At 49.6% G+C, this 13,687-nt stretch overlaps 3 protein-coding genes across 5 annotated transcripts in view; 1 reads left to right on the forward strand and 2 right to left on the reverse strand.

Moving 5' to 3' along the window:
• PIN1 (peptidylprolyl cis/trans isomerase, NIMA-interacting 1) overlaps positions 1-389 on the reverse strand; it is a 76,443-nt gene extending 76,054 nt beyond the window's left edge. The window contains exon 1 of one of the 2 annotated variants that reach the window (XM_015427757.1): positions 288-389. In XM_015427757.1, the coding sequence (XP_015283243.1) occupies positions 288-345 (58 nt within the window). In that variant the 5' untranslated portion in view covers positions 346-389. Of the gene's footprint in view, positions 1-263 lie in introns of both variants that reach the window. The other variant, XM_015427756.1, reaches the window with a different exon arrangement.
• Positions 390-7,105: 6,716 nt separating this feature from the next.
• Positions 7,106-13,406, reverse strand: UBL5 (ubiquitin like 5). 2 transcript variants are annotated; one of them, XM_015427768.1, is made up of 5 exons: positions 13,328-13,406; positions 10,787-10,922; positions 9,516-9,599; positions 8,938-8,975; positions 7,106-7,262 (listed from the first exon to the last, which is right to left on the reverse strand). In XM_015427768.1, exons 2-5 carry the CDS (start codon positions 10,840-10,842, stop codon positions 7,219-7,221), a joined length of 222 nt encoding a protein of 73 aa, XP_015283254.1. In that variant the 5' UTR covers positions 10,843-10,922; positions 13,328-13,406; the 3' UTR covers positions 7,106-7,218. The 2 variants fall into 2 exon arrangements, with proteins under 2 accessions (XP_015283254.1, XP_015283253.1); XM_015427767.1 differs by having other exon boundaries at positions 13,322-13,406.
• FBXL12 (F-box and leucine-rich repeat protein 12) overlaps positions 12,721-13,687 on the forward strand; it is a 7,222-nt gene continuing 6,255 nt past the window's right edge. The window contains exons 1-2 of the mRNA XM_015427750.1: positions 12,721-12,724; positions 13,305-13,629. Of these exons, the coding sequence (XP_015283236.1) occupies positions 12,721-12,724; positions 13,305-13,629 (329 nt within the window). The remainder of the gene's footprint in view (positions 12,725-13,304; positions 13,630-13,687) is intronic.

A 13,687-nucleotide genomic window follows, 5' to 3' on the forward strand; every position in this document is an offset into this window, starting at 1 on the left:
CGCGCTCACGCCCGCGGCCCCCCCCCCCCCCCCCACGAATAAAGAGGCCCATCGCCTCGTCCTCTGCCCTTCAGGCCCGAATCCACCCCGACACCCTTCCCTCAAAGCGCCCGTTTCCCCAAAGGCCGCCGCCTCCCCGTTAGGCTGAAGGGCCTGGTGAAGCCCCGCAGTGTCCCAACCCCCACCCCCGGGTCTCCCCCGCAACCCCGGGCAGAGGTCCGCATTCCTCCCCCGCCCGGACCCCGGGGCCCCGATGGACCCACCCCCGTCTCCCCCCGCGGCGGTACCGGAGCTGCGGCTCATGCGCTTCTCCCAGCCCGCGGGGAGCTTCTCCTCCTCCGCCATCTTTCCTCCTCCGCCTCCTCACGGACACACTCACACCCCAGCGGCCGAGCCGAGCCAAGGCGCCACGCCCACTTCTCCTGGCAACGCCGCCTCGCGCGCGCAACGGCCCCGGCGTTCTCTCGCTGGCGATTGGCTGCCCGGGCGAACGACAGGGCGCGCCTATTGGCTCTCAGTGAGAAAAGGCGGGGGGCAAGGGAGGGACGGCCAATTCGCTTCGCGGCCCCAGCTTTAACGAGCAAGCGGGAAGGGGGCGGGGCTTGGAGCCCATTGATTAGGAAGGCGCAGAGGCGGAGATCAAAGAGAAGGGATGCGCGGGTGAAGGGAAGACGAAAGGCGATGCGCTACAATTGCGGAGCGTGCGACGAGGCGTGGGGCCGGCAGAGGAGGTGCGGCCGTGATCGGGAACAGCGGGATACAAATCTAATAAAATAAATAAATGGTCCTCTTGCCCATTCATTCTCAGCGGTTTGTTCCTCAGTCAGTAACATAGGATGGTGCGGTATATTGAATTAGATCTCTGGTCCCGATAAACTAGGGTTGCCAGGTCTGGGTTGGAAAATACCTGGATCCAGGAGAGGGCGGGGTTTGGAGAGGGGAGGGGCTACAGCATGGTACAAGGCCATAGAGTCCACCCTTCAAAGCAGCCATTTTCTCCAGGGGAGCTGATCTCTGCCAGCTGGAGATCAGTTGTATAAGCGGGAGATCTCCAGGCCCCACCTGGAGGCTGGCAACCCTACGGGAAGCCCGGATGACTTGTCCTGAATGGGAGAGCTACAAAGGGTCCAGGGTTTAGGGGATGCCCATTCCAAGTTGGACAATTCCTAGAGATTTGTGGGTGTAGCCTGGGTAGGGGGGGGGGGGAGAAGGAGGAACCTCGGGATGGTACAGTGTACAATAGTCCCCTCCAAATCCTCGTTTCCTCCAGGGGAATTGATCTCTGGAACCTGGAGAGCAGTTGTTCTTCTGCTGGAATTATTGTGTTCATTTATAGCCCTCCAAAGCAGCTTATGTTATTTCCCTCTCCTCCTCTCTTCACAACAACCCTGAGAGGTAGGTTAGCCTGAGAGGGTGTGACTGGCCCAAAGTCGGCTAAAGAGTTTCCATAGCATGAGTGGGGATTCTGACCTGGGTCTCCCAGATACTAGTAACCCCTACACCCCACTGGCTCCAGGCCCCTCTGGGAGCTGGCAACCCTTGTTCTGGCAGATAACTATTCGACTGAAGATGTTGGCGACAAGCAGGGATCTCAAATACAACCATGCATGCGTACATTCAGGTTAATCACATTACTTGAAGCCTTTCACACAGACCCTAGGACTCCTCCTCCGCCCTTGCTAAAACAAAGTCCGTATTCAAGCTAGAGCTTGGGTCTTGGACTGAGATTCCCTTTCCACCAGAGAGCTACCTGGGTGACCTTCGGCCAGTTGCTGTCCGCCTAACCTGCCTCACAGGCAGTGTTCCCTCTGAGCTGAGTTAGTGTGAGCTAGCGCACAGCTTTTTTGCCTCTGGCTCACAGATCTTTGTCTTAGCTCGGGAAGGATGGCTCCAGAGCAAACTCATTTATGCAGCAGCCAAATTGCTCACTCGCAACTTTAATGCCAGTAGCTGACAAAGTAGAATTTTTGCTCACAAGACTCCACAGCTTAGAGGGAGCATTGCTCACAGGGTTGTTGTGATGATAAACTGAGGACTAAAGCACCATGTACATTGCTCTGGCCCTTTAGAGGGAAGGGCAGTATGAAAAAATAGAGAGATAGATGTACAGTAAACAGAGGTTCATCCACTAGTTTGTCCACTAGAAAACGGAGCTCTTCCAGAATATATTTCTTGCGAGTCCAAGGCTGAACCCCATGGGTCCCCAGGGCAGCTGTACACAAATAATCAGAACATTTCAATTTCTGCCCAATATAAATAAATCATTCTATAGCCAATACATTATTCTAGAATCATGCAGGAGGAAAACAAGAAAACTAACTGAGCTATCTAACATTTTCAAGACTTATCCAGGTGGAGGAAGTGTGCACACACACCGAAAGCTCACACCTTGAATAAAACTTTGTTGGTCTTAAAGGGGCCACCTGACTCAAACCTTGTTCTACTTTCAAGACTTACGTTAGATGGCACAAACCTTAAATCCAAAAGCAGAAGGCCATAGCTCAGGCATTCTCTACATCGCTACGAATTGCAGTTCCAGGAAATCATAGTCTAGGCCTTTAGTCCATCAGAATCCAAGCTAGTCTCTCCTTCAGGGCTTTAGCTCAGTTATAGAATTTTAGCCCAGCAATGTCAGGTGAGGATAATGTCCAATCAGAATATGTTCTCAGGAGAAGCCTCTAGAAGATTGCCTCATCACCCCTGGTTCTTCCTCTCCCCCAATATGGTGAGCATGAGAATTACCACACTTCCATCTCTGCCCTTGAAAGGGCTGTGTAGGCCCAGAGACCCATTAGTAACACCTGTAGGGTGGGCCAGCCCCTTACAATTCACATTAACCCTTGAAGGGAGGCCAGCAGGTGCTTTGCCTCCCAAATGCTCTCTGTGGTCTTCGTTGCTTCAGACTACAGATTCCCTGGGGCTGAACCATTTCATCTTATAAAGTGTACATGGACAGCAATATGTAGAAGGGGAGGAATGTTGGGAACAGTAGCTGAACACAGTCTGGGCTGAGCTTCTGGCTATTATACCTGCCCATGCCAGGCAAGGTCAAAGCCATGTGGAAGCTCTCAGCCCTTGGCTTTTAACCCCTGGGTCAAAGTGCGTCAGGCCAGTGGATACAGGGCCACCCAAGATTTGGGAGTATTGCCGCGTTCCCCCCATTTAATTAAATTCTATTTTTTTAAAAAAATTGTGAGCCACTTAGCACCTCAATTGGGAAGAAAGACTTAAATATATATATATATTGAAATTACCAGTGATTTAGCCCAGCCTCTTGGTACACATTAGGAGACGACTTCAATAAAAAAGACAATAATGCTAGGAAAAGTCCGGGACAGTAGGAAAAGAGGAAGACCTGTTGTGAGACAGATTCACTCTGATGTTCTTCAGTTCGCAGGACCTGAGCAAGACTGTTAAATGACAGGACATTAAGTCATAGAGTCACCATAAGTTGAAGTGACCTGATGGCACCTAACACACCCTTTTCCACAGAAGTGCACGAGGTTGGGCTGTAGCTATTCAATGGAATTCACTGCCGCAGGAAGTGGTGGCAGCTACAAGCACAGACAGCTTCAAAAGGGGACTGGATAAAAACATGTGGAGCAGAGGTCCATTGGTGACTATTAGACACAAGGTATAGGTGGAACACTCTGTCTGGGGGCACTGTTGCTCTGTATTCTTTGTGCTTGGGGGGCAACAGAGGGAGGGCTTCTGGAGTTCTGGCCAGGCCCATAGCCACGGTGAGGCACCTGGGGGCAGAGCCCCACAACAGGTGAGCCCTGCCAGACCCCACCCCTATCCCGCTGTGCCTGCTCCTGTTGCCCAGCCTTCTGGTCAGTTTCACTCTGGTCTGACCCAACAGAGATCTTATGATGTTCTTAAGTGATATGGTGATCATCATGAGTTGAACAGCTGCAGTTTTCTTCAGTCAAGCCTTGCATTTCCACTTGCACGAGAGAGATTTCAGCACCGAATATAATGCCCCTATCTGGTCAAATTGTATCATCAAATTGGACTGTAAAAACTGCATCAAATAGCCTTCTGAATTCTGTACACAGCAACACTGGGGGGGAAGTTGCTTTTGTGCAATATCTTGAGCAGACAGAATTCCCTTAAGTGAAATTTCTCTCTTCCGCTATTGCATGTTGGGATCCAGAACCCGTTACCTGCATACAACCCACCATGTAACCACACATTCTGGAAGTTCCCGGCTCTGAAACACTCCTAGGCTGCCACCTAAGCAGCGAAGGAAGAAATGACCAAACATTTCCCCCTCCCCTTTCCCTCAAGACACATACAATGGGAACTGGCAGTGGCAGATGTGTCAATCTGGACAGTAACCATAGCACCGAGTATGCTTTCTAGGTTTAAAAGGTAAAGGTTCCCTTGCTCAAAAGCCAGTCGAATCCGACTCTAGGGTTGCGGTGCTCATCTCCGTTTCCAAGCCGAAGAGCCAGCACTGTCCGAAGACATTTCCGTGGTCATGTGGCCGGCATGACTAAACACCAAGGCGCACGGAACGCTGTTACCTTCCCACCGAAGTGGTCCCTATTTATCTACTTGCAATTTCTTGCTTTCGAATTGGTAGGTTGGCAGGAGCTGGAACTAGAGACAGGAGCTCACTCCGTCATGTGGCACACTCGGGTCTCGAACTGCTGAACTACTGACCTTCCACAGCCTGCAGTTCAGCGTCTTAACCACTCGAGCCACCGCAGCTCCATTCTAGGTTTACAACTCATCTAATGGACTACAGCAGGGTCACAGACAGCCATTGACCTGTTCTTCCAGGGGTTAAGAATCTTCCCCAAGTGATCACGAATATTAAGGAGTGTCATGTGGTTTCTTGTAGACTTCTGGCTGAACAATTCACAGTGCAATTCTACTTGGAGATACTCCAGTCTAAACACACTGAAATCCACAGGCTTACAGTGGAGTAACTCTGCTTAAGGACTGCAGTGTAACAGTTCTAACCCTAAGATCACTTTACTGGGATTGAAGATCACTTTACTGGGATTGTCCCCTTGAGTGGACCTGAGTAGGGTTCCGAGTAGCCCTGTTCAGGATTTTTCTCCAAGTTATCTTGGGACCACTGTTCCCTCTAAACTGAGTTAGTGTGAGCTAGCTCAGTTTTTTAGCTGCCAGCTCACACATTTTTGTTTTAGCTCAGGGAGGATGGCTCCAGAGCAAACTAAATTTATGCAGTAGCCAAATCGCTCACTCACAGCTTTAATGCCCTGTAGCTCACACAGTAGAACTTTTGCTCACAAGACTCCACAACGTAGAGGGAGCATCACTTGCGACAGTTAGACAGGCTGGTCAACTATTCTATGGATTCACGTTTTGCGGATATAGATGCAAGATGTACTATCTTCCCATCCCATGATACTGCAAAGCTTTCTTGTTCACAAGATTGAATATTATACTTACAATGGTTTTACAGGGGAGATTTTTGAACAGGCACAATTCCAACAGAATGTGCCCTTGTGGCCTTAATAAGATCCATACATCCTTTCATACCCTGCTTGAAATTTAGATTCTTCAAAAATACAAGGAATTATATTAAGCCTTTAATTAACCATCCAGAAACCCTGGTTCTTTTGCTTAGAGGTAAAGATCCTAAATTTACCTTCTTGTTGTTCAGTCGCACAGTCGAGCCAGACTCTTCGCGACCCCATGGACCAGATCACGCCAGGCCTTCTGGTCTTCTGCCGTCCTCTGAAGTTTGCTCAACTTCATGTTTGTTGCATCTATGACACTGTCTAACCATCTCATCCTTTGCCGTCCCCGTCTACTTTGACCTTCAATCTTTCCCAGCATCAGGATTACCTTAGCAATCACAAAATACATTTCAGTCCCTTTAGCCCTTGTGTCCAAAAAATAAGGACTAAGTATTTTCCGCTGCTCAAGATTTATGAATCAATGAGCTTTCTAAGGGAATAAAAGGAAGTAAGGCTGAAAATAATTGCATTCGAGATTGCACACTTGAATATATGGCACTACCTTCTACCAGGCCAGATCATTGGTCTAGCAAAGTTAGCATTGGAACAAAGTCCGAGTCCAGTGGCACCTTTAAGACCAACAAAGTTTAATTCTGGGTATATGCTTTCATATGCATCTGATGAAGTGTGCATGCACATGAAAGCTTATGCCCAGAATTATACTTTGTCAGTCTTAAAGGTGGCACTCAGGCCCATAGCCAGAATTTTGTGGCTTGTGGGGCAAATGTTTTCCTTGTGGGGCTGCAACTATTTGTCATTTTTCTGTCTGTACCCAAGGGGCAGGGCTCTCAGCCTCTCAAGCCATGAAAGACCAGCAGCAACCGTGGTACCACAACTACAGGCCAGGCTATAGTACTGAAAACTCCAGAAGAAAGACGGGGAGGGCACAGAGAAAGGGTAAGTGATGTGCAACTGAAGCCGATGCAAGTATCTACTTAGAACTCAAGGAGTTCCTCCCCGAGCAAACGCGGCCAGGCTCGCCAAACCGTGGAGCCCAATCCTGTGCCGCTTGAGCCAGACATTCCCTCCTCCTGAAATGGGGCTTGCTTCCCAGAAAGCGCACACAGGATCGCAACCTTCTGTTTGCAAAGTTGGACTGCAAAGTTGGATTCCGTCCCCCTCCCCCCTTTTTGTTCACAGCAGCCATCTGGGGTAAGCACAGCAGACCCCCCTGTAAAAAGAACTGCAAGTCTGTAAAAAGCCTGTAAAAAGAACTTTTCTAACCTAAATGAGCTCAGCTAGAGGGTGGGTGGGTGGGTGCTGCCACTGGATTCAAACTTTGTTCTATTGCTTCAGACCAAGATGGCTCCCCACCTGAAAGTGAGCACTGCCTACTCTTACTGGCAGCAGCTGTCCAAGGTCTCAGGAAGAGATTCTTTATATCATCTATGCAGTCCTGGAAGACCCTGGGAGCTTCTTAATGCAAAGCAGAGACTCAACCACTGAGTTACAGCCCCTTTTACATGTGTAATAAAAAACATTTCCTGGAAAAAACAAGCTGGACACAAGATGTTAAGTCACATTTATTATAAACATCCATATATATTTAAAAAAAACAAGGAAAAACTGGTTTTCTGGTTTATTGCCATCAGAGCTAAAACACTTGCTAACCAGATCTCAGATCCCAAGAAATCAATGATGAGGATGAATTAAAAAATAAAACAACAAAAAAGAGTAATAGAAAAAGGTAGCATCTGCCTTACAAAAGTTTCAGCGCGTGCTACTGATAATATAACTCCAGGTTCATGCCGTCGTGAATTTCATCTGAAAGGAAGCAGTTAAGGAAAATGCCCCCTGGAAATAGTCAGGTATAATGGCCACGGAAAGGGTAGGGTGTGTGTGTTTGGAAGGGTCTTACTGTAATGGCAGAATGATAATCATTTGGGCTTCAAATTAAATATCTGTCTGCTTGTGAAACTACTTCGTAGGGAGTCGAAATATTGATTCCTCTAGATCAGCAGTCCCCAGCCTTTTAGCCTGTCGGCATCTTTGGAATCCTGACAGGCACGGTAGGCGCAACCACAAAATGGCTGCCACAAAATGACTACTGCAGAAGGCGCAAGCCAGCCACAAAATGATTGCCACAGTCACACAGTGAAGATTTTTGTCCTGTGGTGGCAGCGGCCGCCGCCAAAGCAACATTTTAGAAAATTCTGCACCACCAATGGCCAATCAGAAGCCTTGCTGGGCAAAAGCCACACCTGTATCCACCCACCTTTGAAAAACACTTGGCGGGCATCAGGAAAGGGCAGGCACCCTAGCACCTACGGGCACCAATTTGGGGATCCCCGCTCTAGATCTTTATGGTCTGTTCTGGCAGCACTTTTCTAAGACTTCAGGCAGAGAAAGGTCTTTCCCTACCACTGTTACATGAGACCTTCATGACTTGGCACTGGCCCACTTATTTTTCCCAGCTGCAGTAATGGGAATGAATTGCATTGCACTGCCCACTTTAAATATTTTAAATTTTAAATGGGTTTTATCGCATTATTTTATTGTATTAACTATGGCCCCGGTCACACGGGCAGGAAAATGCGGGGGGGGGGGCTGTTTGCCCCGGAGCAAAATAGCGCACGGCTGCGCGATCAGACGTCCCGTAGAGGTCCCGTGGTTACGGGGGAGGTGCCGATCACAGGACAATCCTGCGGTGCGGCAAAGAAGCGGGCTCCCTAGCAAAAGGCTCCGCGGGTTTAACCCCTTCCAGGGCTGCAGAGGAATGCAACGTGTCCTCCGGTCCCCTCCAGGAGGAGCTTCAGCCGGGCTGCCCTCCCACCATGCCCCCCCCTTGCACCTCCCCCTCTGCCGCCCAGTGCAGAGAGTTCCTCTCGAGCAGGCCGAGCCAGGAGTGGGGGGGGGTACGGAAAAGAGGAGAGGGCTGTGTTGTTTGTTTTTAAATGAAGTGTGCGCATGCATCGTTGGGTGCTTGTGCGCATCCCGTGGAGACTTGGGGGAAAAAAACCTTTTAGCGACGGGACATGGGCGGGCGCCGGATGCCACGACCTACCACCGGAAACGCGATCAGGCGCCCGCCCTTGCCCCGCGGTTTCTGGAAACTAGTACCTTGGAGGTACCAGTTTTTTACCCCGCATCTTCGGTGGGGAGCCTCGGGTTCGCCACGGGAGCTCTACGCTTCCCAGATGTGGCGCTATGATCGTGCCCGGAAAATCCGCCTATCTTCCATCTCTGTAGCGTGGCTAATGCTCTGTGTGACCACAGCCTTAGATTGTTTGCATTTATTGTTGTGATCCACCCTGAGCCGTTCACGGGAAGGGTGGGATATAAATTGAAACAATAAATAAAATAAAACACCTCGCCTAAGAGTGGCCAAAGCTGCTGAATTCCCTCCCCCCTTACAGCCCCATTTCAAATGGCTGCCCCTCGCCTCTTCCCCACCACCTCGCCACTTTACTGCCATCCCATCCAGCTTGTTTAAGGATACAGTCTGCCAGCGACACGTGGTCCTTGAAGATTGTGTACCTACAACGTTGTAAAAAACACGAGTCAGCCGAAATTTGGCACACGGTTCAGTAAAAAAGGCGACACAATGACGACGGCATTAAAGCACTTTCAACTACCTTGGCGGTTGCAAGAATGTCCAACAGAAAGGGAGGATGATTTTCTTAGGGATATTAAAACTAATTATTTATTTATTTATTACATTCGATTTATTAACCGCCCTTCCCTGCTTACGCGGGGCTCAAGGCAGTTTACAACAGTTAATTCAGTGTATTATCAAATCAGTTAAAACTATAAGATCCCAATATTAAAACATTCAGAAACATTTAAACAAGCAGTGACTGCCGCCCTCTGGTTTATAATCATGCGTGGCAACCCAATGAACGCTCACAACATGGAGTCACCAGGATCCTGTGATAGTCAAAGCATGTCCTGTATCACTAAACTATGGGAGATTAGAATTTACGGAACTACCTTTGGGTCCTCCCTGGTGTTTGAGATTCTGCCTTGAGCCAAGGATTGCCGTGTTTCAAGGAAGGTCCTTCTCTCCCCTCTACTCACCATTTCTTTAACACGATCTTGTCCCACCGAGTGCCTGTCTGGGCGGCGATGAGTTTTTTCAGGTCCCGAATGGTGTCATCGGGGCTGAGCAGTGGTACCGGTTAAGGAAACGTGTCCCAAAGGGGACCCTATATTTCTTACAGCCAACCAAGATGTCATTGCCTCCCCAAAACACCTCTGTGGTGCCATCTCTCTTCCCCCCCCTTCACTCTCCAACGTCCTCCGTGAAGACTTCAGCTTAATCCAGACATTCTCAAACTGTGGTCCACAACTGAAAGTGGGTTGTGCTGCTCTCACAAAGGCTCAAACAATTGAGATGTGACAGAAGGCTCGGGGGGGGGGGAGCCTTTTCCCAGCACTAGGAAAAGAAGAGGGGCCCACATTCCCTTCTCTCCTACTTTGTGCTCTCACAGCTTGCCTGAGTCGGCTGTGAGAGCAGGAAGACCCAGTGAGGCCACCCGCTGCCCTGCCAGAAACCAGGGGTGGGGGGTAAGGGAGCACCCAGGGTCTTGGTGGAGGTCAGCGGTGGGGCGGGCATCATCCATGGGGGGCATCGCCCCCAAAGGCCCCCTGTGCAGGATATGGCCCTGCTTCCCACCGATGTATCATCAGGTCATTCTTGCAATCCTACCAGAGGGTCATAGGATACCCCACACATACACAGAGAACAGTATGATGGATGTGTCAACCCTATGGAGAAGTCTCAACACTTAAAAAAAAACCCTCTGGAATTGCATGGTGATTTCTCTTATACTTACGGCTGCCAACTCCGTGTTGGGAAATTCCTGAATATTTGGGAGTAGAGCTTGGGGAGGGCAGGGTTTAGGTACAGGAGTGATCTCAACAGGTTATAATGCTACAAAGCCCCCCCCACCCAGCAGCCATTTCCTCCAGGAGAACTGATATCTCTCATCTGGAGATCAGTTGTAATTCCGTGAGATCTACAGGCCCCATCTGGAGGTTGGCAACTTTACCTATTCTATTCATCTCTCAAATGGCTGTTCATTAAAATCTATGATGCCCAATGGAAAAATCTGTGGATAGATGTGGACAGATCTATGGAAAGACTGTTGCCTTTTGCCCCCTCAGAAATGCATTCCTCTGGCTCTCCTCTCCTCCCAGGTGAACAATACCCACTGGAAATGCCTCCCCCAGTCAGCTACCCTTTCTCAAGTGCCAGAAGCCCCACAGATCAATTATAACAGCTGGACATCAGGCAGGCTGACACCTCTCCTGGGTGGACAGAAGCTGCACTCCAGCAGGGTGGATACTTGCACTTCACGCGCACTTTCTTGCCCAGCCGATCATTGCAAACGACTTCGATCATCCCGATCTAACGTCCAACACCGACTCAGACGCAAGAGGCTGTGATGAATGGGACCTCTGGCCTCCCCCACACTGGAGGTGCTGTTGAGACAGAGGAACAGGAAGAGAAACAGATTTTTGTGACTCCGGGGCATAGGAAGGCTTGCAACTGGAACTTTTGGGGCACCAGCAGGGGTTCTACCTATTTAAGAGCTCTACAGAAGCCAGGAGTTCCACTCAATAGAATTTTCTCTTTATGGGGAGAATGGAAGTTGCTTTACTTACAAGGTCTCAAAGGGAGCTAGATGGAATTACTGCCAGTGTTCCCGCTAAGCTGTGGAGTCCTGTGAGCAAAAACTCTACTTTGTGAGCTACTGGCATCAAAGTTGTGACCAAGTGATTTGGCTACTGCATAAATTAGTTTGCTCTGGAGCCCTCCTTCCTGAGCTAAGAGAAAAATGTCTGAGCTGGAGGCTAAAAAACTGTGAGCTAGCTCACACCAGCTCAGCTTAGAGGGAACACTGACCGCCCCCCTACCTCAAGACTACATAATTAATTTAAAATTGTTGCCATGCTCTATGATTTTATCTTTTTTAAAGATTTTGGAAGCTGCCTCAAGCCGGTTCTTCGGAAAGGTGGCAAATTCCCTTTCAGATCAATCAAACACAGTTTGATCACTCCTTAATTGCTGTCAATTTGGCTGGCAACGTAACAGCAAAAAAGCCAGGATGCATGCACTGCATCCATAAGTATGTGACAGTTTGAAACCGCACCAGCCGCTAGGAACAGAACACTGGATTGTTAAACCCAAATTCATTTCTAAAAGCACTTGCAGGAGGCACCCTGGACAGCTTTAGTGGAGCGGTGGCTTGAGCACTGGACTTGTCTCTGGGACACCTGAATGCAAATCCCAACGCGACCACGTGGCGTGACCCTAAAGGAAGTTTCAGAGAGTGAGACTTAGACCAGAGACCAATTGTCATTTGCAAATAAGCAAGTTTGGGATTACTGCCACAGGGTGTGGCCTTCTCTGAAAGAGTGCATGTAATACTAGACTGTTGCAGAGACAGACAGAAGCGAAAGGACTGCATCGTTTTACAAGCAGCACCAACCTCGTGTGTGGCTGTATTGCTCCCCACCCCACCCCGGGGAACAATTCAAAAATGAAAAACAGCATTTGGGTACTTGTAACATATCTGTTCAAATATCTAGCTAGCTAATCAATCAAACCATATTGCCAAAGGCCATTGCAAGACAAGTTAAAATCATCGTTAAAAACCAGGAACTTCAGATTTAGATATTTTACCCTGCTCTTCCTCTCAATGAGGCCCCAAAGTGGCTTTCAACTTCATTTTCCATTCCTCTCAACAATCACCCTGTGAAGTAGGAGATGCTGAGAGAGGGTGTCTTGGCCAAGGTGACCCAGCAGGCTCCCATGGCAGAGTGAGGATTCGAACCTGGGCCTCCCAGATCCCAATCCAACACTGTAACTGCTACACCGACGCTGGATCTCATACAAGCACTGTTGCTAACATTGCCCACTGATGCACAGCGTTCACTTGCAGCATCACAGCCTGTCCTGAAACAGATTCTGAAGGAGCAGCAGTCGTAAACAGATTGTGACAGTCTGCTGTTTTTTAAAACAAAAATTAATCCTGCAAGAGATCGGGGTAATTTACAAAAAACCTCCACCCACATTCAGCAGAGTATCCGATCAAGATGAGGCACCCCAGCACCTTTCAGACAACATGACGGTTTTAACATATGCGCTGCCCCCCAAGGGTTTCAGTCCCTACCCAAAGGCATAACGAATAAAATGACAACATAATGTTCAGGGAGGAGACGCACATGAAGCTGACCTATACAAAATAAAACCACTGGTCTATCAGGACCCCGAACAATGTGTATGTGCGTGTGTATACACCCACATAGAAGCACGCACATATTCTTTAAAATCAGGACGAGGGAGAAAAGGAGAACCGGGGAAGGGGGTGGGGGGCAGTGTTCCCTCCAAGCTGAGTTAGTGTGAGCTAGCTCACAGTTTTTTAGCCTCCGGCTCACACATTTTCGCCTTCGCTCAGGAAGGAGGGCTCCAGAGCAAACTAATTGATGCAGTAGCCAAATTGTTTGCTCACAACTTTAATGCCAGTAGCTCACAAAGTAGAATTTTTGCTCACAAGACTCCACAGCTTAGAGGGAACATTGGTGGGGGGATGGAACAGGATGGGCCCCTTCAATTTCAAAAGAGCGAGACTGCTAAATAGGGATGGACCTATTGTCTGTCTCTTTGCTTAACCGAATTCGCTTTGCCGCTTAAATTGTGACTTGTAAGCCTCTTTGAGCCACAAGGGGGGGGGGAAGCGAGATGTAAACGGTGCAAGCAAAATAAGCCCCCTCCCGCCCTCCAGACCAAAGGAACCCCCAGCAAACAGGGGCATCAGCCAATCCGGATTGAACCAGGCGTGGGCCCCCTCGCCTCCCTAGCGGCAGCCGCCACCTACCCCTACCAAGGGCGCTGCCTCAAGGAAAACGGCCCCGAAACGCCTTCGTTTCCACCCAGGTTCAGGAGCCAGGACGGGAGGAGAACGGCGCAGAAGCGGAAGTGGCGCGTGACGCCGGAAGCGGAAGTCTTTGATCTCATAGCAACAGACTGTCACTCCGTCGGCGGTACAACCGAAGAGCTCCCTTCGCCGAGCGGGAGGAATAAGCGCGGGGGGATGGAGGCTCCATCTCTCTCCGCGCTCCCGGACTCGATTCTGCTTCAGATTCTGGAGTTACTGCCGCCCCGTGACCGGCTGGGCGGAGCCAGGTGGGACTTAGGGTTGCCAGCTCCAGGCTGGGAAATACCTGGAGACTGGGGGGCGGGG

This window comes from Gekko japonicus, unplaced genomic scaffold (genome assembly GCF_001447785.1).
Source record: "Gekko japonicus isolate JY-2015 unplaced genomic scaffold, Gekko_japonicus_V1.1 scaffold474, whole genome shotgun sequence".
NCBI lineage: Eukaryota > Metazoa > Chordata > Lepidosauria > Squamata > Gekkonidae > Gekko > Gekko japonicus.